This window comes from Lutjanus erythropterus, chromosome 7 (genome assembly GCF_056507025.1).
Source record: "Lutjanus erythropterus isolate fLutEry1 chromosome 7, fLutEry1.hap2, whole genome shotgun sequence".
Classification (NCBI taxonomy): domain Eukaryota; kingdom Metazoa; phylum Chordata; class Actinopteri; order Lutjaniformes; family Lutjanidae; genus Lutjanus; species Lutjanus erythropterus.
The window spans coordinates 17,843,388-17,867,984 of NC_139323.1; the positions used below are offsets into that span (position 1 = coordinate 17,843,388).

Below are 24,597 nucleotides of genomic sequence, written 5' to 3' on the forward strand. Positions count from 1 at the left end.
TGTGACAGGCCCACGCAGGGGTCGGGGTACGACTTGTGTGTTGTGATAATGACTTTTTCCTGCCAAGACGCAGCGTGAAGCAAATGCTGTGCAGCTGTATGAAGAAAAAGAGATACAGTATATGTTATGTAGAGAAGGAGAAAGAGGGTGAGAGAGAAAGAGGAGAGAGATGTGTTATGTTTGGATGTGAGGAGAGCCGTGTTTCATGAGCACCCGCTGGAATCTGCCGCTGGAAAGATAATAAAGGGATTAGCTCCGGTTTTTCTAGAGCATTTGGTCCTAAAACAGAATGTCTCATCTGCTTCCTCCATTCGAATTGCTTGAATTCTTGAATGCCTTTGTCTATTACATGAGCACAACAAACACAAAAGGCATCAGTGCTAGTGGCCAAAAAGCACATAAGCTCAGACAAAAAAAAAAATAAGGATTTGGGATGGACACAATGAAAATACAAGAGCATGCACGCTCTTTGAAATGCACACAGAGACACCAGGTTTCCTAAAAGTACATAGTACTTACTTAACTCCGTATAGACTATATGCAAACACAAACACAGTTACAAATACACACGGAGAGTGTGTTTATTTTCTCTGGCCCTCCAAGTTTATCTGCCGAAGTCCCACATCAACATACATTCAATCCCTGCTGATTAGATGTGTTGATTCAAGCTTGAAAACATTTCACAGTTCTGTTTATGTTCTGTCAGAAAAGCAGGAGTGTTACAGCCCAACATACTGTACGCAGAATCAATACTTCCTATTGTGAGAGTCAATGGAAACAATAAGCCCATTTTCATATTACTGCATGGCTGTGAATGTGTGTGTGTGTGTGTGTGTGTGTGTGTGTGTGTGTGTGTGTGTGTGTGTGTGTGTGTGTGATTGAAATAAGGGTGATCAGGAGGTTAGGGTGTGTAGCAGAGTTTCACAGTGCCTCACATCCGCAGACAGAGTCCAGTGGCTTGTCCACACTGAGCCAAATTGTTCCAGCACTCACATATGGTAAACATCTCCAAAAACACTCATAAACACACACACACACACACCTTCACAGTGACATATTCATGCATACACCTATATACCGTATGCATATAGTACAATATATATCCACATGAGGATTTCCCCTAGCGAAGCTGGTCCCATGTTAAAAGATAGTTGCCACTTAACAGAGGTCAAACCCTAACCCTAACCCTTTGACAGGGGCCTGGTGTGGGCCAGTGACAGCATTAAGGGGCCTATAGTTTCTGTGATAACAAAATAACGTCTGGAATCATGGAATTGAGAATTTAAAAAAGCCACAACACATGATTTCATAATACCCTAAATTAAGGCCTTGTTGGTCAGGCAGCTGACTGGAGATTTGAAAGTATTGCAGCGTAATGTGTTTTGATAAATAAGTCATATATTAAACACACATTAAAAAAAAAAATCAAATCAATAGTAGAGTTTTACAAAGAATCTGACAAGGGGAGTCTTGGAATGCTGTGTTTTCAACTACAAAACAAAATAAATTGCAACTTTCCTGACTTGTAAAATTGACTTTTAAAATGACAAAAAATTATTTGTCTCTCACCGTTGACAACCATTGATATCTCTTCTGAAATAACGTTCCATGAGGTACACTGAAAGGGGAGGGACTTGTGCATTCACGTTTTAATCAACAGATGTTGCTGGTGAGTTTTACAACTATTAAATCTGTATTTCTAACTGAGCCACCCCACTGTAAAAAAAATACATCCCCAAAACTAAAATTCCCTGAGGCTTAGGCATGGCAAGGGGTCAACTTAGGCCAAGTGGGTCACTGAGCTTGCAATACACTGGAGGAAAACCTGCACATACATAATTTACGTACTGAGGCTGCACAATGTATTGAAAAATTATCAAAATTACATAATGGCCTAGTGTGATATTCAAATCACAGAGGCTACAATTTTTTAATAAAGGAAAAATGTGTGACAAAACAGCATTATAAAGAAGTAATGAAGTAATGAAGCTGCAGAGATGCACTGGCCTGCAAACCTGGAATTCTTCAGATGTAGAAAACATTCGGTGAAAATGTAAAATGAATCACATTGCAATCATAATGTCTGTCAAAAAAATTGCAGTAAGATTTTTTTTTTTACCAATCGTGCAGCCCTGTTACATTCACATATTTTATGCATATTTTATGTGTCTATTTGTTGCATGTCACCCAAATTAGGTCTGATATCAATATAATATTGATAAGAGATATTGATATGAGACTAGATCTTGTCTTAGATTTTGGATATTGTTATATATCATGGTATGATATAAGTGTGTCTTTTCCTGGTTTTAAAGGCTGCATTGAAGTAAAGTGATGTAATTTTCTGAACTTCCTCATTATATTCACATTACTGATGAGTACTCTGATTGTGTTAATATTTTATAAATGTACCACTGTCCGTACTGCCCAGCCCCTGACTACTTTATGTATATATGTGTATACATATACATATGTATATATAGTATATTGTGGTGGTATAGTTTAAAAATATGAAGATGATATTTATAAGCCATATCGCCCAGCTCTAACCCAAATAAGACTTCAGGCCCTGTTGGACCTGAGATACACTCGCACAACGATCCAAACAGCAACAACAACAACAAGACAAAAAAACAAAAAAAGACAAATGAAAGCCTTTAATACAACACTCCTAAAGAATTAATGGTTGGGAAGCGCACAAAGCAGCAAATTACTTCCAAATTTTTCGTTCACGCTGAGCCAAGGAAGCCGAGCTCTAATACCCTGGAGTGACGCAAAGCAGGGAGAACAGCAGCAACAGTCGAGTTTGTGTCTTTTTGGCTTGAATAAGCATTCGGCTCAGATGTGCACTAACAAGTATCAGAATCAGTCAGAATCAACATGAATTACTTCACAGAAAACTGCCATAAAATACAGCTTTCTATTAACAGACCCTCACCTCACCTAATTTTACAAGCCACTGTTATTTAGAAAAATAAACAAGACCTGGATTTGTTTTTCTTTTAAGAAAAAAAAGGCCTTGAGATAAAACAGGTGCTGTGGCAATATTGCAGACTCAAGTTTTTCAATAATTAGGATTTGGATGGCTTCCTGAACTTGAAGAGGACCACTTCTGACAGGGGGCTTTGGGTGAAGCCGTGAATTGAGCAAGACTACCAAATGTTACCGACGATCCCTCTGTGGCTCCCTTCTCCAGACTACTACATTTCTGCTCATGTTTGGCTTGGATATGAAGCCAATTCACTTAATACTTGTGGGACAGCTAAACATTTAAAGCCCCCATTTAAAAGGATCAAGTGTAGGCATTGTTTGGTTATGTTAACCATATGTGTTGGCTTTTCATGATCTGAATCCCCTCTCAAAAAAACAGAGTGCTCATGAAAATAAACATGGCTTCGCCCTACACAAATTGTGGACTAATTGTGTATTTGGACTAAATCATTCTTAAGGTTGGAGGGCTTTTTCCATTTGCTAGGGGGACGTCGGGGAGTGACAGCTTGACATTGATTAGTGTGTTGACTTGTGGAATTGGAGCTTTACCTGTAAAGAATATAACCACAAATCTATTTATACTGACAAGGTAGTGCTGCTTTTACAGCAGCTCACATCTTCAGCAGGGAAACAAAATCTTTTTTTTTATATGTTCCACTAAAAATACAGGAATTACAATCATAGCTGTTTCTCAACCAAAACAAAATAAAAGTTTATGTTGAAAAGTAATCAGCAGTGAAGCAAGTCCAGCCTTGTTTTTGGACAAAATGGACGCATATCTTGTTGAGGAAAAATCATCTGGAGGGGCTGTATTCCTCTGAGAAATATGTGCGTGTGTTTAATTCAAACAAAAAACATTTTTTTAACAGATGGTTGCAATTATGGAACAAACTAGACTCATATTAACTCAATAAATACAACTTAATCCTTTTGAAAAGAGACAAAAAGTAGTAAAAGTGAGGCAGCTGAGCATGAAGAGATTTTCAACAATAATGTATGTATGTGTTGTGTATATAACTTGAGTCTGGCCAGTGTGGGGTGGATAATCTTAGAGGATTATGATAACTCACCATACATTTGTTAGGTTTCTCTCCGGAGTGGACTCTCATGTGAATGAGCAGCTTGTAGCGGGCGTTGAAGGGCTTGTAGCGGCGAATGCAGCCAGCCCAGAAACAGGTGAAGTCCTCACCTTTGCGCTGGTCGATGTGGACCTTCTCAATGTGCCTCACCAGCTCCTCCTGCTGCTCGTAGGCAGCACTGCAGTCAATCCAGCGACAAACCTGCTTGTCTGCCAATGTTACTCCTCCTCCGACTTCCTCCCGCTCTTGGGCCGTGTGTGACCCAGCAGGGCCTCCGGAGGTCGGTTTGAGTCCCACAGAAGAGGTTGGTGGGGTTTGCTGGCTCTGGTGGTGCAGCAGGCCCCCTGAACTGGGCCCCACGTATTGGTGCAGGTGGTAGGGCGGAGGCATAGCAGGGCGAGAGGGGTGGTGAGGGTGACGGAGGTGCCCGCTACGACCACTCAAGTGATGGTGATGATGATAGTGGTGCTGAAATAGTTCGTCTTCACTGGGAGAAAAATCATCCAGGGGCTCCTGCTTCAGGGTAGCCCCTGATCTTTGGCCCCCATCCAGGAGAGCCCCAGCTTCAGGCCCCGGATGCAGCATCCCAGACATCAGGCCCCCACTCATCAGTAGCCCCAACCCGTCCGAGCCGCCGCCTCCTCCTCCTCCTCCTCCAGCCCCACGCCCCTGCAGCATGGAGCCCTGCTCCTCACACAGCCCCTGGCTCAGCCCCTGGCCCTGCTCTGGCTCCACTGATGACACTGACGAGGTGGATGAAGAGGAGGAGGAGGAGAGAGACAGCAGGCAGGTGGCAGGTGAGGAGAGCTGACAGCTCTCCTGTAGTGTGGCCTGCTGGGGGCTGCCGTGAGGTGGGGGCCTCTGGGGGGCTTCCCGTGAGCAGGCGTTAGAGGGTGGGGATGTAGAGGAGGAGGAGGAAGAGGAGGACAAGCCGGCGCTGCTGGCGTGGCTGGGCGAGAGGTTAGTGCGGAACCCGTTGACGCAGGCAACCATCGACATCTGGGAGGAGGAGCAGATGATGGCAGTGATATTGATCTCCTCGGACGTGGTGGCAGTAACTGACGGGGAATCTGTGGCAGCAGTGCTGCCAGCAGCGGCGGTGGACTGTGAGGCCAGGGACAGGCAGCGTCTCTTCAGACTGCTAGCACTGAGCAGCCGCGCTGAATGACGGGAGCCAGTTGGGGACAAAGCCAGTGGGGAGGAGCCATCTTCATTATTAAACGGTTGCACTGCGTCTCCTGACACAGCGCTACCTGTGCTCACCGTGCATACGCCGCTACCATTGTTGCTAACATGTGGCGCTCCAACTATCTCATCCCTTGTCACCCCCAAAACTGCCCTACAGTTCTGAAACCCGTCCTGAGATGAGCTATGGACCCTGGACGCCAAATTGGAGATCTTGTAGCCCATTGAATTCTCCTGTTTGATTGGGTAAGGGAGAGAGGAGTGATCCCCATTGGCACCACCGCAGCCCAGGCTGGGTGAGGCCCCCGGTAAGGTCCTTTGGAAGGCAGAGGAGGATCTGTAAGGAGAAAAAGACACGGAGGAATATGAGCGCTATTAGCTCAGAGACTGATGACAGATATTGGCTGGTTGATCCTTCCCACCACCAGCAGCACTGTCAGAGTTTAGCCTCCTGCTTACCCCTCCTCCTGCTCCAGTCATTCTCTCAGTTTACATAAAAATCATCCGAAATGAAGCCCACTGACCTAAAACATTTTAAAGTTTCTCATTCATAACAGGGACCTCATGCACCGTTTCTGCAGGTTTCTCAAGTCAAATTTAAGACTTTGTAAGACCATAATCATAAATGCAATTTAGACGTATTTCACATTCATACTGGCAAACAAGTACGAGGGATATGAAGGAAATCAAAATGACTGAACCATATTAGAACAAAGTAATATTAAAACAGAAACCTTTGTAACTTATTTCTTCTAGACAGTTTTTATTTTGATGAGGACACACTAGCTGGGTGTGCTGTGATAAGTTCTGTCCAGGCTACACAGGTTGCATTAGAGGTTATTGGTTCATGTTGGTTTCTTTTGTTGTTTTTACAATGTGATCAATACAAATGTTTTTACCAAAAAAAAAAAAAAAAAAACATTTAAAAGCTATACTGAAGTTAATGCAACTTTACAAAAGTAACATTAACTTCATAATCCCTGTTACAGAACACGTTAATGTTGTGTGTGCCATGTTAAGGATTCGGCATCATTTGGTGATGCTGGATACCAGGTAATATCTAGTGTTTTTATGAATAAATGAAACAGGATCTCCTGGTAGTGAGAGGATATGAATGGGCATTTATGACTAAGAATAGAAAGAGGGGGAGGGATGGATGGCTACTGAGAGCGAGAGGCCACTGGCTACTGTGTCCATCTGACAGGCTTTGATGACACAAAGGGGTTAAACCCAACCCAACATTGGGGATAAATAGGGAGTCACCTGTTTTGGTGGCATAATTGCAGCCTATGAAGGGTCACCGTTTACAATACTGTGTATTATGGTGGGAATCTTTGCCCTGCTGAATGGGGAAGCCAGGTCAGATTTCTCCATGCGTTGCTGTGATCTCCTACATAATCATTCCTGTCAGTTGGCTCATTATGGATTTTGTCCAAAGCCCCTGAGTGATGTGAGAAGAGCTCTCTTTTCTCCGGGCTGTCTCATGAAGGAATCGTCTTTGTCTCTTCCCCCTGAGCACGCCGGGGGAAAAACAGAGCTAACGCTAGCTAGGATTGGAGGGAGCCACTGGCAGACTTTGTCATCGTTGTTGTTAATAAAGACCTGACCCCCCCACCTCCTCTTTTTATTCAGAAGGACCATTTCCTGTTTGGCTGTAGTGAAAATATTGAGAGACAATATGAAAGCAGTGAATGTCTGTCCAGAAGCACTTTTGGTCGGATGGCTGAGGATAGAGAGGAGGAGGGACGAACCCCACAACGGAGAGCTTCACTGGAAATTCTTTCTGACTTGACCAACAGTAGTCGAAGATTGCACAACAGAAGAATTGCATTAGTGTAACATAAATGTTGTACTCTGAACCCCTTCAGTGTGTTTTATGAGGCTGGGTAAAGCTTTCCAGCTACATATGTGTATGCATCTGATCCACAAAAGCAAAGATAATCAAAAACACATTGTACCTGCAAATTGTTAGTAACACTACACCCAACAGGAAACATTCAAAACTGGAACAGGAACAAAATCATTTCAAAACGGCAATGATAGTGACAGTTTACCTGGTGTCCTGCTGAGGGCCGTCCTGCAGAAGGAGGTCAGGTGTAGGTCTGTCGCAGTGGAGGCTCTGGGTATAAAGCCCCCCTAAATGACCCCCCACCAGCAGTGGCAAGCTCTGCCCACATCGCATCAGGGCACCCTCAGCGTCGCCCAGCTCAGAGTCTACGTCCTTCTCTGAGCAGTAGGCACCGTTCACTGAAAGAAGAGCGGGAGAAATATCACATGTGAAGACATTAGAGAGTGTTGTAGCTTGCAGAGCAGTGACCCGGTGTCACTCTCAAATTAAAAACTGGCTAAACAGATTGGACCAAAGTGATGTACTGACTGCCCTGGAAGAATAATCAGTTTATAGTGGGATCCATGCCATCAGCGACATGTTGAAATCCTATTAGATTATGAATATTCTCTTGAGGAAGAACTGTTGGCTGCCACAGCTGTAGTATCTAGTGATATATGGATTGTTCTTTGGCACAGTCTGACTGGTGACAGCAAGAATAACGCCAGAGAGATTTATTGCCAAACATTATTGCTGGACTAATTGAGGAACTGTATTCCAAACGGCGATGTGTCCATATTGGAAAAATAAACTAACTCAAACTAATGTGTCCGGAAGATCCAGCGAGTAAAAGTACAACCACTGTATCAATCAAGAATCTAAATTAAATACTGTCCCTTTAAGTTTATCATCAGTTATTCCAATGTTATGCTGTCAATCCTTTTGTGAAAATACTGACCTCATTAATTGATTAAATTATTTGTCATTTTGTAATTATTTAATTTAGTATTTATTTTGGAAAAAAAACCTTTGCAATTAAAGTGGGGTGTAAGTACTCAGTGATTTAAACTAGAGGTGCCAAGTCACGGACATTTGGACTTGCTTCAGCTTCTTTAATCAAAAATCTTGTTCAGTGATTTCAGGTTTTATGTCACTTGGGGCTGCACAATTAATCAAAATATCATCAAAATTGCAATGTAGGCAACAGCAATAATCAAATTACAGAGGCTGCAACAACAACACAAGTACAGTGATGCTGCAGAGATGCTGCGGCCTACAAATCTTCTCCAGGTGTAACAAAATATGTTGTACAGACTCCCATATTATGATTATTAATATTATATTTTTTTTAGCTCGAAGAAGACAAAGTCTTCATTGCCAAGGCAACACTTTATAATAGAAACATGGTAAATTAAAATTAAAAATGGTAAATTAAAATGGTCAGTGAAACTTAATATAATTATTTTATTGTTTATAAACAATTAAATTATAATAAATAAAATGTACTTGTATTAGTAATGCTACATATATATATATATATATATATATATATATATATATATATATATATATATATATATATATATATATATAGCTGATCTGAGACAATAATAATTACATTCTGATCTTTCTCTGGGGACCCTTGATAATCCACTCAAGGACCCCTGTTGGTCCCTGAACCCTAGTTTGAAAACAACTGATCAAAAAAAATATTAAAAATAGGAAAGCGAGAGATGAAAGTGAACGAAGGGAGGGCCTCGGTGTGTGAGGAAATATTTGTGAAGGGTAAGCTGATATCCCCACACACACTCATGTGTAGGCGGCCACATGTCCCCTGTTCCAACTTTCCTAACTCAATTTCTAAAATTCAATTTTCTCCTAACGATGTTATTGACAATGTTATCACACACTATGAGCTATTATTAATAAAGTCAACCCAAACACCCTATATGAGACAGGAAACATAAAAAGGTACTTGAAATGAAAGAAAAGGATTTAAGGGGCAAAAAATGAACTAAATGTGAAAATAGTGTGAGAAATATTGAGCAAAAGTAAGGATTCCGGCTGTAGATGAAAAGGGGAAAAAGACTAACAAAGGAGAAAGATATTACAACATGAGTAACAGATGGAGGGGGAGAGTAAACAGTACAAGAGAGGAGGGGAGGACGTGTTTTGGAATATGGGAAAAAGGTTACAAGGATGAACAAAAGAAAAGAGAAAACAAGGAACTTTGTGAGCCATGCTATCCTCGTTTTAAGGCACATCTTTACACACGTCCCTCCTACAGTCGATGTATCATTAGTCTCCTCTGCATCTGTCTTGTCACAGGTCACAGCAGAAACACAAAGAAGTGGAGAAAAGGCCAAGCGAGCAATGCAAACGGCCCAGTATCGCCAGGGGACCGCAGGAACAACGCTGGTTTCACTCAAAGCCGTTAACAGAAGGCAAGATGTCTTTCAGCTCTGGTCTGTTTTCAAGCAATACAAATTGTTCTGTTTACCAAATCCTGGATTGTTCTGCTTTTTTTTTTTTTTTTTTTAGTGCTTGTTTGCTCAGTGTATGCGACTGTGTTTCTGTATGAAAGTTTCAAGGCCCGCTGATGTGAAGCCAAGTGTTTCCCTGCCCGAAGTCAGGAGTAATTCAATCAGGATGGCCAGAAGTGACATGAGTCAGGATGGAGATGACTAACATCATCAGAGATCTTTTAATTAGGCCTTGACTGTCCATATGCATGCACACAAAAACACAAACAACCAAATAAAAACACTGTCATCACAAGGCAGCGCTGAATGGACTGGCAGTCGGTCAATGAGGCCTTGACTGGATGCACATGCTCACTCTCACACACATCATAGTCACCACCACCATATAAAACACAGACCCACACCAGGCAGCCGGTAAATGTAACCGGAATTATGAGACAATGCTCTTTTAAAGGCTATTGCTCTGTTCCACAATACAGGATGGATGTTTGCCAGGAAAAGTCGACCATATTAAGGAGGTCGACACAGAGAAAAGACAGAGATCACTGATTACTTGTTGACAAAGCATTTTACTAAAACAGACTGATAACACAACCAGCGATGTTCTTGGAAATGATATTTGAAAGAGTCTTCACTGCCAGAAATCACTGAATTGATGTTGCACTGAGGCTGAAAGTCTTTTGCGAAACACCACACACCTGGTAAGAGGACTGGCTATTGACCCTAAGTACTATTTTGGCACCAACACTGATATGTGTCCGTGGAACCAATTCTAAAACCAAAAGCTGTCAGATTCATACACTTATGTACTTATTCTATTATCAGATAGTTCCAGATTAAAATAAAAAGATTTCTAGGTTTAGACTATTTTTTTTTTTTTAATGAAAGTAAATGTAAGGAAATGTTTCCTTGTGTTACTCAGACAACAGACAATTTGGGGATTCTTAATGCATTTGTTCAGCTTTTCAACTGGGGTTTGTAGAAGTTTTATTTATTTATTTTTTTCGCAAGTAAGGTGTTGATAAAAGTCAGGTATCGTGTCAGTACTGGTATCCAAAATTTCAAGTAATACCCAACTAGGAGGCTTTCACGTCAGGGACTTGGGCCTGGATCCAAGTACATTTGACCTCAAAGTCATCTGATTAGTGTGAACACTTTATACCATACCTGTGATGATCAGTGTCCAGGTCCACTGGAAAAGGTGGTGCTTTATGTGCACCTGAGTACGGTTTGTATCAGTTGTGAAAACTACCATACCAAAACAAGGAAGTGGGTAGCTATTGGGGTCATGTGATTGGCAGGCTTTTCTACAGTATAGTGCAAACATAACAAATAAAGCAAGGATAATGATGCAAGTGGAGTAGAGAAGGGGGCGATTATAATCTCTAGATCATTTAATACTAATGGTGTGTTCACACAGACAGCAAAGTGAATTTTACATGTTGTGTAATTACATACAAAGTAAATGTAAAGAGATGCAAATTCACATGTATTCTGATGGCCAATACAAATACACGTCATTTGCGTATTTGTGCGTATTTATGCAACAAATCTGCATGTATCACAGAGTGTTGTGTGGGGAGGAACGGGCATAGCGGAGGGGCAGAGCCACAGCTCCCCAAGAGACAGCCGCTGAGCACCTGGAGGAATTATCACCCAAAGTCACACCGTATTGTGCTCTGATCCACATCAGTTCACTTGTAGGAGGAGAGCTCAGTTTATTTCTTAACTTTTTGGATTTATCTTCACTCTCGCTTCTCAACCTGTCTGCAGCAGTGATCCATGGAGGCGCTGACCTCCATTGTCAGGCATATGATGTACTGTAACTAGTCTCTTTTGTCCATGTTGACCGTTAACTGAAGGGGAAATATACTTTACTTCATGAACCTACAGAGAGGAGAGGGGGAAAAGAGGAGAGACTGGAGGAAAATAAAAGAAACAACCCGAGTCTCTGGTGAGTGCTCAGTCCAATCAGAGGCTGAACTGAACACAAATGTACAGACACACACACCATCGGTACCTGCTGTTGCTCACTAGCTTCTACGTCTAATGTATTTTGGCTGCTTGGGGAGAATAAACATGATCCTACAATCAAACTCATGAAAATAATGTGAATAAACACAAATTATAAAACATGAGGTGCTTTGCTTTCTCCGTGCACACAGCATGAGGTGCACATGCTCTAAGCGAACAGGTAAATTAGTTTAACTAAACACCACGGTGGTCTCCAATGTTCCCTATCTACATCAGACAGCAAGAATGAGGAGAAACAAAGAAGCGACGTTATTAATTTCTGGATTTTCAAAGTATCTCTCACTTCCATTTGGAGCAACGATGCAAAAGCTGCAGCAGCTTTAAAGTCTTTCTCATCTTTCTCTTTTTCATTTCATGTTATTTCCTAGGAAGTTACAAATACATCTGGACTGTCCACCTCCTGCGAGTATCTGACTTTCACATGTGTTTTAATTGCATCTTGGAGTTTGCGTGACAATTTGTGGCACAATCATCAACTGGCCTGGAAAAAAAGACAATGAGTGTCACTGAAACCCTCCTTGCATGGCTTTAATTTACTCGTTCAAATACAAACAGGTAGTAGAACTTCCAAAAAGGGCTAAAAAAAGACCCGCTGACTCCCTTGTCCAACATTTGTGAAGAGTGTTGCATTATGTTGCGCAAGCTCGAATAGACTCAAGTGCCTCCATCTTAGAGACACCTCCTTAGTGTCTCCGGGACATTAAAGTCAGAGTGTTAAATGAGTGTTAAAGGTCTTGATCCCCCTGTTGCAGAAAGTTAGTGGGCCGCTGATTTAGAGCTTTGCTACAGTAATAGAATCAGTCATGCTCAGGTTGGGGAAACAGGCTCCTCAACATATGGTGGCTTGGATGGGACCCAACAGTAAATTCAGTTTATATTGAATGTGCCATGGTAATTCAGCGTTGAACATTTCATTGTGTGTTAGAGCCTAGTTTGATCAGGAGGTGGAAGCCAGAGAGAGCAACGGGGTCTGAGGTGAAATGTAAGACCATCCAGCAGCAGTGACAAGAGTCGGGGGAGAGTCTGTGGGAGTGAGAGTGTGTGCTTGTGTGTGTGTGTTTGTGTGAATGAATGAATGAATGTGACTGTGTAAAAGAGAAATAAAGCAAGAGACGACCATTCTTCTTTTAAATGTGTTGAGTTAATGGGTGGTCTGCTGAGCAAGGCAGCTGAATGTTCATCATACTTTAAATTCCTCTGGCTCTGGATTTGATTTTTTTTTTTCCTTGTTATGTTCTGAGAAATATTTTAGTAAAAAAATATCTCTCTGTGTAATCCACTGATACACATAAATAATTAACAAAAAAGTTAACCCTAACCTAAGAATGAAGAATGATTTTTTGTGTTTTTAAGCATTGTGATAATCACCTCAGTGTCTCGTGTTTCAACAGAAACCAAAATAAATGGTGAGGTTGAACGAAGATGATGCTAACTAGCTAGCTAACTTTGCTTATGGTTATCTAAGACACTGAGGGGATTACCAAAATACTCAAAAACACTAAAAACAAAACAAACAGTAAACACTATTTTCAAGCTTACTGCAAAAGGAAAAGTAACTAGTTTAAAAATCACTAAATTTGTAGATGAAGGTAATGTAACTATAGCACTGACATAAAGTAAACTGATGTGCAGCTCATAACATAGAAATACGTCACAATCCATTTTTAGTGTCAGTAATGTGCAAAGGAGCATAGCAATGCACATGCAAAGAAGAACATGAATGTAAATGATGCAAGTTTCAAAAAATCTCCTTTGCAAATGTTTTATGAAAAAGGAAATGCATCCACCATATTGTTAGACCTCAAGGACACTGGCAAGAAACACTGAATGTAAATACACAGTTTTGTTTGTTCACACGGAAACTCCACAGGGCACTTTTGAATTGATTTCAATCTGTAGGCACAGCAATTTTAAAAATTCCTTGCATTTATAGATAATCACTGCAGATTATCTATGTAAATGTAGTTCAGCATTGTGTCCAAGTCTAGTGCGCACTTCAGAACAAGCAGGGTGGGATGCTGCCCTGATATACACAGTTGCAAGCATTCAGGCCCAATTAAGAGTGACGCTGCAAGGGCGTGAGATCAGGGACGCAGGGGCAGAGAGAAAGACAGAGAGAGAAAGAGGTAGGACAGTGCCAGAAGCACCAGGGGCAAATGTTGTTGTTCAGTACAGAGACTATGTACAGATGTGCTGGCTCATCCTCACAAAGAGCCACTGATGTCAGCATTGCCAAGTAAAGACACAGGCACAAATAAGGACTCTATTGTTATCCACATACCCTAAAAAAATCACTTTTGGAACAAGCACTATGGGCAAGAAACAATCCCCGTTAATAACACGGTGTCTAATAATACTCTGTTACACCTGAAGTGCCATCGTCCGTTCCACAAATGTGATCACGTGGTATCTATCACTCACTCAGCCTCCTCTTCTCTACTGTATAATTAAAACAGCACGTTCCTCTCAGTGAGCATCGTGGCACAATGAAGGTAAACTGAGGAGCTCACTGAGATGTACAAGAAGAAAAATTAAAGGAGCAGTATGCCAGTTTGCATGCCTCATTGCACTTGAATACAAAAAATAATACTTCCTACAAGAGTGCAATTATAAATGGATAAACTTGGTTATTTGAGAACTTGTTTTGGGACATGTATGATTATTTTTTGGCTGCAGTCGTGGAGGGAAACGAGGCTCCAATCACCCCACAGTACGCCTGCTCTGATGTCATCCATTTGTCATGCACCCTTCTTGTCAAAGTCCTTTGGGAACACGGCGAACAAAGCCGTAAAACTCAGATGCCTCATGATCATGAGCAGAAAGCGCTTTCTAATCCTTCTCCTGCTGATTAATGCAGCCACTGTGACCGTGGAGGCTGAGAAATAAGACAATAGACAGGAACAGTGAATGAACGCAGACCCAATAATTCTGATAATTAGGGCACGACTCACTCTTTAGTGGAAGGTTGCGGTCACTGTGACGGTGATTACATTGATTGTTGAACACGCTGGATGAATTTCACATCATTGGGGATCATGGCCAGTTAGGGTGCGCTGTAATTGTACACCTATTCAGGCTGCCTCAGGGGCTGATGATCCGAGTCATGTTCAAGTTCAGCAGTGTTGTGCCTTGGCTAAAAAACTCTCCCCTGACCTCAGTGACTAATAAATGACTAATAAAGCAGAGCAGACACATGTCTCCAATCTAGCAGAACTTAACCCCTCTGAAACAACATAGCTATTATCCTAAGATATGCAGTTATGACTGCATTACCATACAAAGCATTCCAGTCTATACAGTATTGAAAAGATCAAACCACATCATCACATAGTTGAAAGTCTGTGTCCCTGTCTCCCTCAATGAATCTCTCCTTCTCATGGTCTCTGGTGTCATTATTCCTCCAGAGACAATACCAGCCCTCCATCTGATCAGCAGATGGTCTGGACAGCATTATTAAGTGTAATTGGTGGTAATCTGGGGCGATTTTTTATTTCGGTGACACTTCATTTTCTATAATTCTCGCCTCTCCCTTTTAAGTCACCTAAGCGTTGTGTTAAGTGCCAGAGTGAGACTGTGCTTGTGCCAGCGTTTAATGCGTTCAAGTCTTCGGAGACATGCAGGCCTCAATGAAAAGCAGATGTGCAGATGGATAGATGGTTTGGGGAGAGGAAAGGGGAGCGATCAGAGGTGTACTGTACTTAAAGCGGGAGGAGGCTGTCGGAGGAGGAGGAGGGGGGGGTGGAACGGAGGAGTGCGATGCAAATATCTGAACCCAAGGTACAACAAGCTGCCAAAACCACAAGACAGATGCCTCTGGAAATCCGATGTGACACCTCAACTGGCCCCACTTTGGCTCCATAAATCATAACATTCAGCACTTAAACAGTTAATAATGATAATTCTGTCCCTGTCTACACCACAACACCCCCACCTGCCATCGTCCTCCCCCTTCTCCTTCCCCTCTTTCAACATGAGACAGGTCAACAGATACAAGTGTGCGACAGCAGGCAGGCAGCGAGACTTTGTAGAGGGATGCTCTGGTTGTGTCCGGTGCAGATGTTGTGTATTAGGGTCCAAAGCCTTTCCCGGCCTCTCTGAATCTCATAACTCATGTCTATATTTGTGTCTGCGGCATAGTCCCGGAACTTATTTGTTTGCTTAGTAATGGATGTATGATTGAAAATCCTGGGGGCACAAGTAAATGAAAAATAACAATGTCTACGGAGAAAGCTCCTCTTAAAGCAGGTGCGGAGCAAGGGGAAGAAGAAAAACTCTATTAAATTACTGTTGGAGCACAGAAATGTCAGTGTTTTTGTAGAAGGATTACCAGTACCAGCAGACATGAGAACTTTCATGAGGATAAAATCAATTTGTTATAGCCGATTTCAGCCGCTCTCGACCAGGTATCTTTGTCCCTCGTCTGTTTTCTCATGGTCAGCTTGGTCACACAAAAACCTCAGATTAGCTTCTAAAAAGTCGAATACATAAGTGAAGCAGAGGGACTCTTGGCTCCAGAGGCTTCCAGCGGCAAGCCTCTACCAATTCTGGGCACAGCACAAAAATATCCTGAACACAATCAAACTGTATAGACTTAATGAAACACAGAATTCGAGTTCTCTTCTGTGACAAGAAAATATTAACTTGTATATCTCTCCAAAGGTAATTTCCCTTGGCACTCGCCCTTCGCAATTAGTGGTGTTGGAATGATAGTCTGTTGTTTTTTAAAAAGAAATTTTGAACTCCTGTTCAGTCAGTTGGGAGTTAGATTTCTAATTAACTGTAAAATGGTGTAATTCTTGTAACTGTGTTGTATGAGTTTGCCTCCGCCGACCAGTCAAGCTGCCATTTACATCCACGTCTTTCCAGATTCATACAATATGTGTATTTAAGAACTTTGAAGGAATTGGAGTGTATTTTTGGTGGAATGGAAGTTATATATTCACCTCCTGTCTGAGTGCTGTCTTCACTCAGACTATTTTTTCAGAGGAGTGCAGTGGACTGACTGGTTTGCAGAACATTATGATGACACATTGAAGTTGACCTTTGGATATAAAATGTCATCACCTCATGATCAAGAAATATTTTTTTTATCATAATAGCATGAGAAATCTTGATTTATGGCCAAAATCATGTTTTGTGAGGTCACAGTGACCTTTGACCACTAAAATCTAATCTGTTCATCCTTGAGTCCAAACTGATGTTTGTACCAAGTCTGAAGAAATTCAATCAAGAAATATCAACACCAGAATGGGATGGTCATGAAGTCATGGTGACACTGAACTTTGACTTTTAACCACCAAAATCTAATCAGGTCATTCTTGAATCTGAGTGGACATTTGTGCCAAACTTGAAGAAATTCCCTCCAGGTGTTCCTAAGATATCGTATTCACAAGAATGAGACAGGCTTGAGGTCAAGGTGACATTGACCTTTGACCACTGACAACCAAAATCTAATGATTTCATCCTTGAGCACAAATGGGCACTTGTGCCAGATGTACAGTTCCCTAAAGGCATTCCTGAGAGATCACATTCACAGGAATGGGGCAGACATGAAGTCACAGTGACCTTGACTTAATCAGTTTATCATTGAGTCTAAGTGGATGTTTGTACAAAATTTGAGGGAATTCAAAGTGTTCTTGAGATATCGCACTCACAAGAATGGGACAAAGGGCTGGAGAACCTGTCTCTGGCCACAAAGTTACCGGTGCAGAGGCATACAGATGTGGACTGCGACAATTAATCATGTGATCCACATTTTTTCACACCTGTGAGTGCTAATGTAATTTTGCTAAGTGAATCTGAAGAAGCTACAGGCAAAACATGCTGCCTACTGCAAATAAAGCCACAGTAAAGTCATTTCAGTGATACTGATCTTAAGATGTTCCTGCGATCGACCAGCACATGATTGCAGATACTAACTGTGTATGAGTAGTTCTGTTTACAAAAGCATCTTCAGCTCCAAAAGAGTTAAAACACTGAGAAACAGCTATGAGCCCAGTCGTCCAAGCAAACCTCTTTGTGGACATGTCTGGTTGTTCGTACTAAGTGGCTACAAGTTTTAAGTCAAACTGATGAATTCAGTGGTCGGTAAATGATTAGCTCTCCTGCCTTTTAGAGAAGAAGTGCACATGTTGTGGGAAGCAGGCGTCCTCATAATACCAGGCTCATCAAATGAAGCAGTGCTAACCGCAGTCATGAACACAAACAAATAGTTGGCAGCCAACCACCCTCCCATCCCCAGCACCATCAATTTACCCCACCCACCCCATCCCAGTGCCAGGCTCAGTGCCCGCTGAGTCCCAGAGACCAACCACTTCACCACATGGCTTAAAGAGAGGGCGCTGTAAGTCAAAACCCAAACACAGGAGAAAATGATGTGGGATTATGTGACTCTACACACGCACACACACACACACACACACACACACACCTCACCCTCTTTCTCTCCCCGTCTCTCACACACACATCCACCATAAAAAGAACACACTCACGCTGGAGCCTGACAGAGGCAGCTGCACTGAATGGCTGTGGTCATTCCTGATCACTTCCCACCGCCTCCCACTAACCATCACAGCCAATCATTTTCTCTGCTGTCCTCCCTGATTAACATAATTAAAACTTTACACTTGTGCATGTCACCACCTGGTGGTAGCACCTTGTCACTGGTCGTGCCCACCAGACCATCCAGCATGAGAACAAGCCTATCAACAGGTGATCCACACCGACAGGAGAAAGACTGAAAAAAAGACCTGCAGATAATAAAGGTTCGGGCTCAGATCAGGCAGTCAGAAGTTATGTAATAGTCTCACTGAATTTTAAAGCTGGCCTCTGAAGCAGCTCATTATCAGCTTTGCTGCATGTGATTCCTTGGCCAGCAAACAGACAGCTCTCAGATAAAGTTACTCACCTGGCTGGTAACATGTTTTGTTTAGTTTTTCAATGTATTTATCCAGACTGCGTCCTTTTCATTAAAGATTTCTTTAAATGTAAACTCAATACCCAGGAAGTGATGCGTTTCCTGCAGCCATAACAAAGAGATAATTAGAATCAACAGAACAGAGTAATTAACATCAGCGACAATAACTGCATGATGATATCTGAACAGAAAAAGAACAGAACTCAGCATACAGAAACCCACACTGAATCACCAGGAAATCCAAGGACCAGGCTGCATAGTACTCGAAGACAATGTTTGCTCACTGACCTCTGGGAAGGGCAGTAAAAAAAACACCACAGCAATGATTGATTATCACAAAAATAAGCATGTGCTCTATCTTTAAGTCAAACCCTTTTAGAACATTTGTTAATTTAACAAAAATGTGCATATTCATCAAACCACTTTAAAGCCACTAGTAGCCACAGCCCTGTCCTGATAATCACTATCATAACAAGATTTTGCCCACAAATCCATACACTGCCAGGATTAATCACAGACAATCACAAGTTTTACAAGGAGTGCTCAGCCAAGCCACATCCTATAATTTGACTGAGAAGCCACATAATTGTAAAGGCGAAACAGTGCACAAAGCATCAGTCAGGCCCGGAGACTGACTTGATAGACCGGCAGACTGACAAGACATGATGCACTTGGCCGGCAGACGTGACAGGGACGTCTGGCTTAGTGACAGACACCTTTATAGGCCTGGTGAACAACACGGCTCCGGAGCCAGGCCAACGGTGCTGAAACCTCGGCATGGGATCAGGAGGTGCTTCAAAAAAAAAAAAAAAGCCAGACAAGAGGCTGCTCTGTTTTGAGAGGCGGCAGTAAATCCTGGCAGAGTAATGTGGCCAGTCCAGAGGACTGACGAGCACTCGACACACCACACCCTCAGAGAAAGTGTTAAAGGTGACACTTGTAGACTTCTCAACGGAATCGAGTTATTTCCTGCAACAACTAAACATAAATAGTGTTATGGAGTACTTTGAAACATTTTAAATCAGTGTTTATTTGAAAGATTTTAGATATGTTACTTTGAGTGCCTGTTTTTTTTGTTTCTCAGTGTGTATGTGTGTCCACTCTTGAGAATAACCAGTGTATATAAATCTCCTGTAAAAAATAAACACAGCGATTTAGTGCAGAAGCTGCGTTTTCCCTTTTCTGAACAATAGGCCTTAGTTTGTCCGTGTGCCCGCTCAAGTCATATCAAAACACAGCAGACGTCCCTCTGAAACTGTAGTGAAATCAGATCCATTTGTCAAACATCAGCGTGGTCCACTATTTGTCAAAATTACTATAATAGCACAATGAATCCATACTGTTGAGAACTGCTGGGTTAGGAAAATAACTTTTGTCAAACAGAGGTCATTTGTAATGAGGGCTTTATTCTCATGTTGAATTAGATTCTTTGTCATGGCAATAAAATAGAGACTCTTGACAGCACAAGAGTCTCTATGTTTCAATTTACGTAAAAAAGCAAATGGCATAAAAAAAAAAATCCCATAAAATCTGTGTGGAGAAACAGATTTGGTCTTTGTTTCTTGATCATGATACCAAGAATCTGTTTTTAAAAGTTCCAAAACATTGGGATGTGAAAAAATACAATCTGTAGAAGCCAAAATTGACAATTAATATATCAGAGTAACCCTCCTTTTTATATGCATATTTGTGCACAGTTTTAGAATTCGGATTATTATGAAGATTCTTTTTATCATTAGCAAGAAATACATTTTCGGATGTTTCGGTATCATCTTTATGTTCCAAAACTTGTGCATGTTAAGACTTAATGGGTTTGATTATTTGTCCAGTTAGACAATTAATTATAAGATTCCTAAGCACAACAAGACGAGATTAACTAGTTAAGAGGGTGGTGAGCTTAGTTAAAAATGGACTGAGAAAAGATATTATTATTATGGTATGATTTCATGTATTGCATTCTGAGTAAGGACAACAAAAAAATATCAGTTGTATATTTCCAAACATCCTTGTTTTGAGGAAAGCTCAAAGAGGGGTTTGAGTTTCATGCTAAATGCTAATATGAGCATGCCAACATGCTCATGACAATGCTAACATGCTGATGTTTAGTAGATACGATGTTTACCATGTTCATCATCTTAGCATGCTAACATTGGTCAATTGGCACTAAGCATGAAGTACAGTTGAGGTCGATGGTCATTGGTTTTGCAAATATTTGGTTATAAACTTAAATGTAGACTGTGCAGGACTTGCTCAAGCTCAAGCAAGCTGAAGAGAGGGAGCAACATTAGAGAAAACAAAGCAGTGAATAAGAGAAACAAACGTGTGTGTGTGCGTGTGTGTGTGTGTGTGTGTGTGTGTGTGAGTTCTGACCTCACACCCTGCGTGCTGTTATTGGCAGGAAGCTATGCAACATCCCAAGAAAAACAAAAAAAGAACATGCAGGTAGAGAGCAGAGTCTCTGCAGATACCACCGCACACTTCGACTGGGTCACAAGTGATGATTGAGAGGGATTATTTTCATGACTCTGTATGTTGTCTTTTTTTGTTTTGGAAAAATCCTGCTTAGTATATCTTTAAATGCTGGAGTTTTTGTCTGATGGTGGGGCTGAAGCAAAAGTAAAAGGGTCACCGAAGTGATTACAGTTCACCATGAAGGGGAAATGAACATCTGTACCAAATTTCATGGCTATCCATCCTATAGCTCGAGACATTTCACTGAAAACTATATGTGTGAATGTCATGGTGGTGTTAGAGGAAAAGTCAGGGCATCACCAAAGTGATTAGGATAGACTAGCTCATCCCTGCGCCTGTGGCCTTTCATTCTGGTCCGAGAGGCTGTCAGTACAAAACTCACAGTACTCCTTCAGTCCCCTTCAGCCAGCACCCAATATTTACAAGCAATCCTAAATCTGTGAGAGAATTCGATTGAACACAGATGGCAGGAAATTCCTCGGAAATGACAGTGGCCAAGCTCAACCACAGAACATGAGAGTATCTCCATGTAGCAGACGCATCGAGGCCCATCTGACAGATATTCTCTCTTCTTCTCGCCCAGCGCCGCCTCCTGCCATCGATTACAGTTTGACAAGAGCAGAGATTTATGTGACTTCTGTAAAACAAGTGATCAATTTGCAGCAATTACTGTATATTTTTAACGGTTTAGAGGCAGCAGTGGGAGAGAAATAAATGAATAGTTAGGAAAACGTCTGGAGGAAAATTCCCTTGATGGTCGGTGGTCCAACTGAGAGGTTGAATTTAAGTTGGTAATTAGATCACATCTGAATGGAGCAACATTTGAAAATGATTATTTTGTTACCTACACACAGTGCACATAACCTTCTGTTATTCTCAGAGGGGATGCTAGTTGTTTAAAACAAGGGCCAAACCAGATGTTTTGGGAACCAAAAGAGGACTCCAATTTCACTTCCTACTTCTTTGTTACTTTTTGTTGTTTTAGCGCAGGAAGAATAATGGAATGTTACTTTGTGAAAAGGATATGTTCAAAGCATGCATAGTAATTGCTTTGGCTTTTGAAGTTTCCGGTTAAAGTTGAGCCCAGTGCTTCTCCAGTGTCCACAATGAATATTAGCTAGTCAGGATGATTGGGGGTTAACTCAGCCCCAAAATGGAGCTCTTTGAGGAAAATGAGTTTTTCAAAAGCCCACAATTTGCTTTGACAGCAGAGGCACAGAGGGGAAGCTTTTATTTTGATTTGATTATTGATGTTGTTTCATGTCACCATTTTCTGAAGCCTTACATTTCAGCACAAAAAGTAAGCTGATCCACTCAAACATGAGGAACTAAATACTTCAAGTATCCTCAAAACAAATGTGTTCTTACACACAGGACGCATCATGCAAGACACTATAATGATGCCCGGCCCTGTGAGAGAAGTCAACCGTGGTACAATGTCTGTCACGACATGGATTTAGCAATACTGACATAACCGCGATAAATGTTTTGGCATTTTAAATTTAATGTGCTTTACCAAGGCTGCGATAAAACACAGGTAAAGGGCTATGAGTTACTAGAACTGGAGTTATTGGAGTTACATCTAGTAACTATTATTTTTTTTACTAACACAGACTCAAAGAAACATGCAGACTGTGTAGAACAAACTGTAGAAGGTAACGAACAAAGTTTTCTCTGTTGTTTACTGCAAGAACCAGCACAAAAGCTTTCATCTATTCCCAACATCTGAGGACGTGACTAAAGTGGACCAACTTTATTTTTGATGGAAATGTCCCCGTGTCCCCATATGTGTGAGCTAAGTTTACCATTTTTCTCTGGGGTGCTTTCTTAATGTGGGGCCAGTGCAAAGCAAGCTTCGGATGGATCAGTACTGACTTCAAACTCGGAAGCTGTACGCTTTGTCATTTTTAAGTTGCTTTACTGTTCGTTTTCCAGGCTAACCTGTCCTACATGTTGCGTTAGCATATTGGGGGGCCTGTGGCCAGCATTTGTTGCACTCCCACAGGCTGGTATGGTAAACTACTGTTGATGTTTTAATATTGAGGCTCACTCTAGAGAAACTGTGTGAACGTTAAGCCTCATTTGAAGCCAGTTAAATAACCAGAGCAGGGGGTTGGATGTGGGACTGCTTTAGTTACAGGAACCCCCTTCTGCTGTGTGTGTCTGTTGCTGATGTATGTAAATGTACTTAATGTAATGGCCTGTGGTATCCCAACTGTTGTACTTATATTTATGCTTTGGGTTTTCTGCCAAATAAATGCTGTTGAGATGCTAATTTAGCCCTTCTCTACCTCTGAGAATTAATCACTTTATGTTTACTAATTAATCTAAATTATGGATCAGGTTACTCCTCTCAAAACACATGTATAGCTCATTTTCATTCCTATTTGGAGCCAATAAACACATCTGCTTTCACAAGCTATGTTCCCTTACATTGCCAATAGAGTGAAAGCTGATAGAATCATGTTTCGACCGGAATATCCACTTATTATTTTTGTAGTCTCGCATAGCCAGACCGATCTCCCCAGCGCTCAGGGGAAGGGAGAAAATGGTCTGCCTTGTTTGTATTTCTCTAAACCAATCACAATTGACTTAGGCAGCACTAAGCCCAGGATGCAGCAACAGTGACCCTGCAAAATAGTAGTAGGGGGAACTTATCGCTGCAAGAGAAAAGGCAACAGCCGCTAGCTTGTTTATGTTTGAACCATCAGCGTCCCAGGTGCTAACTTGCCATTTTCAGAGTGTAGGTTGCTATCTTGGAGGTTGTTGTTTTCTGGGTACTTAGAAAAACACAGAAAGCAGATGCCACGATGCTGACTGAAACAAGTTGTCCAATGGCGGGCTTATAACCACAGCGTAGACCAGGTGAGCCAGGCAACTATTATTTTTGTAATATGGTAATATAATATACCCACCGAAAAAACAAGAAAAAAAAAATCGGCCACCCCAAAAATAAAAATTTTGCTGTTGCTGACAGTTTTGACACACAGAGCAAAATGTTTAATATTCTGTTACTGACTCAAACTAACAGTGAGGAACTGTGCACAAGATTTGCTATTACACAGCAGTCAACATCTGCAACCACAGGGCATTAACTTGGCTGAAAAATGACCAGAACCCAGGTTGGAGAGGGACCTCTTCCTTGACTCACAGGGCACCACAGTGTTGGGGGTTTTCATAGATACAGAGAATAAATAAGAGAGGGCCCCACTGAGCAAACCTGTGTTGAGTTTCAAACCACACATACCTAAGGAAGTCAGCAATACCATTCTTTTATTGTGTGGGGAGTCCTCATTCACCAAAGGCTTTGGCACGGAGGACCACCCCCCATCACAACCACACACACACACAAACTCACAAATACAGATCACACATAGAGACAGAGCATGTACTCTAGGTAACTTGAGATGGACAGTCCACCAGACATTATACATCACGCCACATCAAACAGAGCCCCATAATGCTGCTGTGAGGAGGATGAGGAGGAGGGGGCTGCAGTTCATAGTCCACTTCTCATCTCTATACAGCCTCAGGAAGAGCCCACTGTTTGAGCAGCGATGGCATGACTCCTGCACCCCCGCGGTTACAGCGACTAAAGGCACAGTGGGG

General features: G+C 41.7%; 1 protein-coding gene across 2 annotated transcripts in view; it reads right to left on the minus strand.

The window, feature by feature from the left end:
• Positions 1-24,597, minus strand: part of glis1b (GLIS family zinc finger 1b) — a 98,301-nt gene that overhangs the window by 54,333 nt on the left and 19,371 nt on the right. For both annotated transcript variants that reach the window (XM_084722993.1, XM_084722992.1), the window contains exons 2-3: positions 7,310-7,502; positions 4,062-5,592 (exon numbers count right to left, since the gene is read on the minus strand). In XM_084722993.1, coding sequence (XP_084579119.1) covers positions 4,062-5,592; positions 7,310-7,502 — 1,724 coding nt within the window. The remainder of the gene's footprint in view (positions 1-4,061; positions 5,593-7,309; positions 7,503-24,597) is intronic.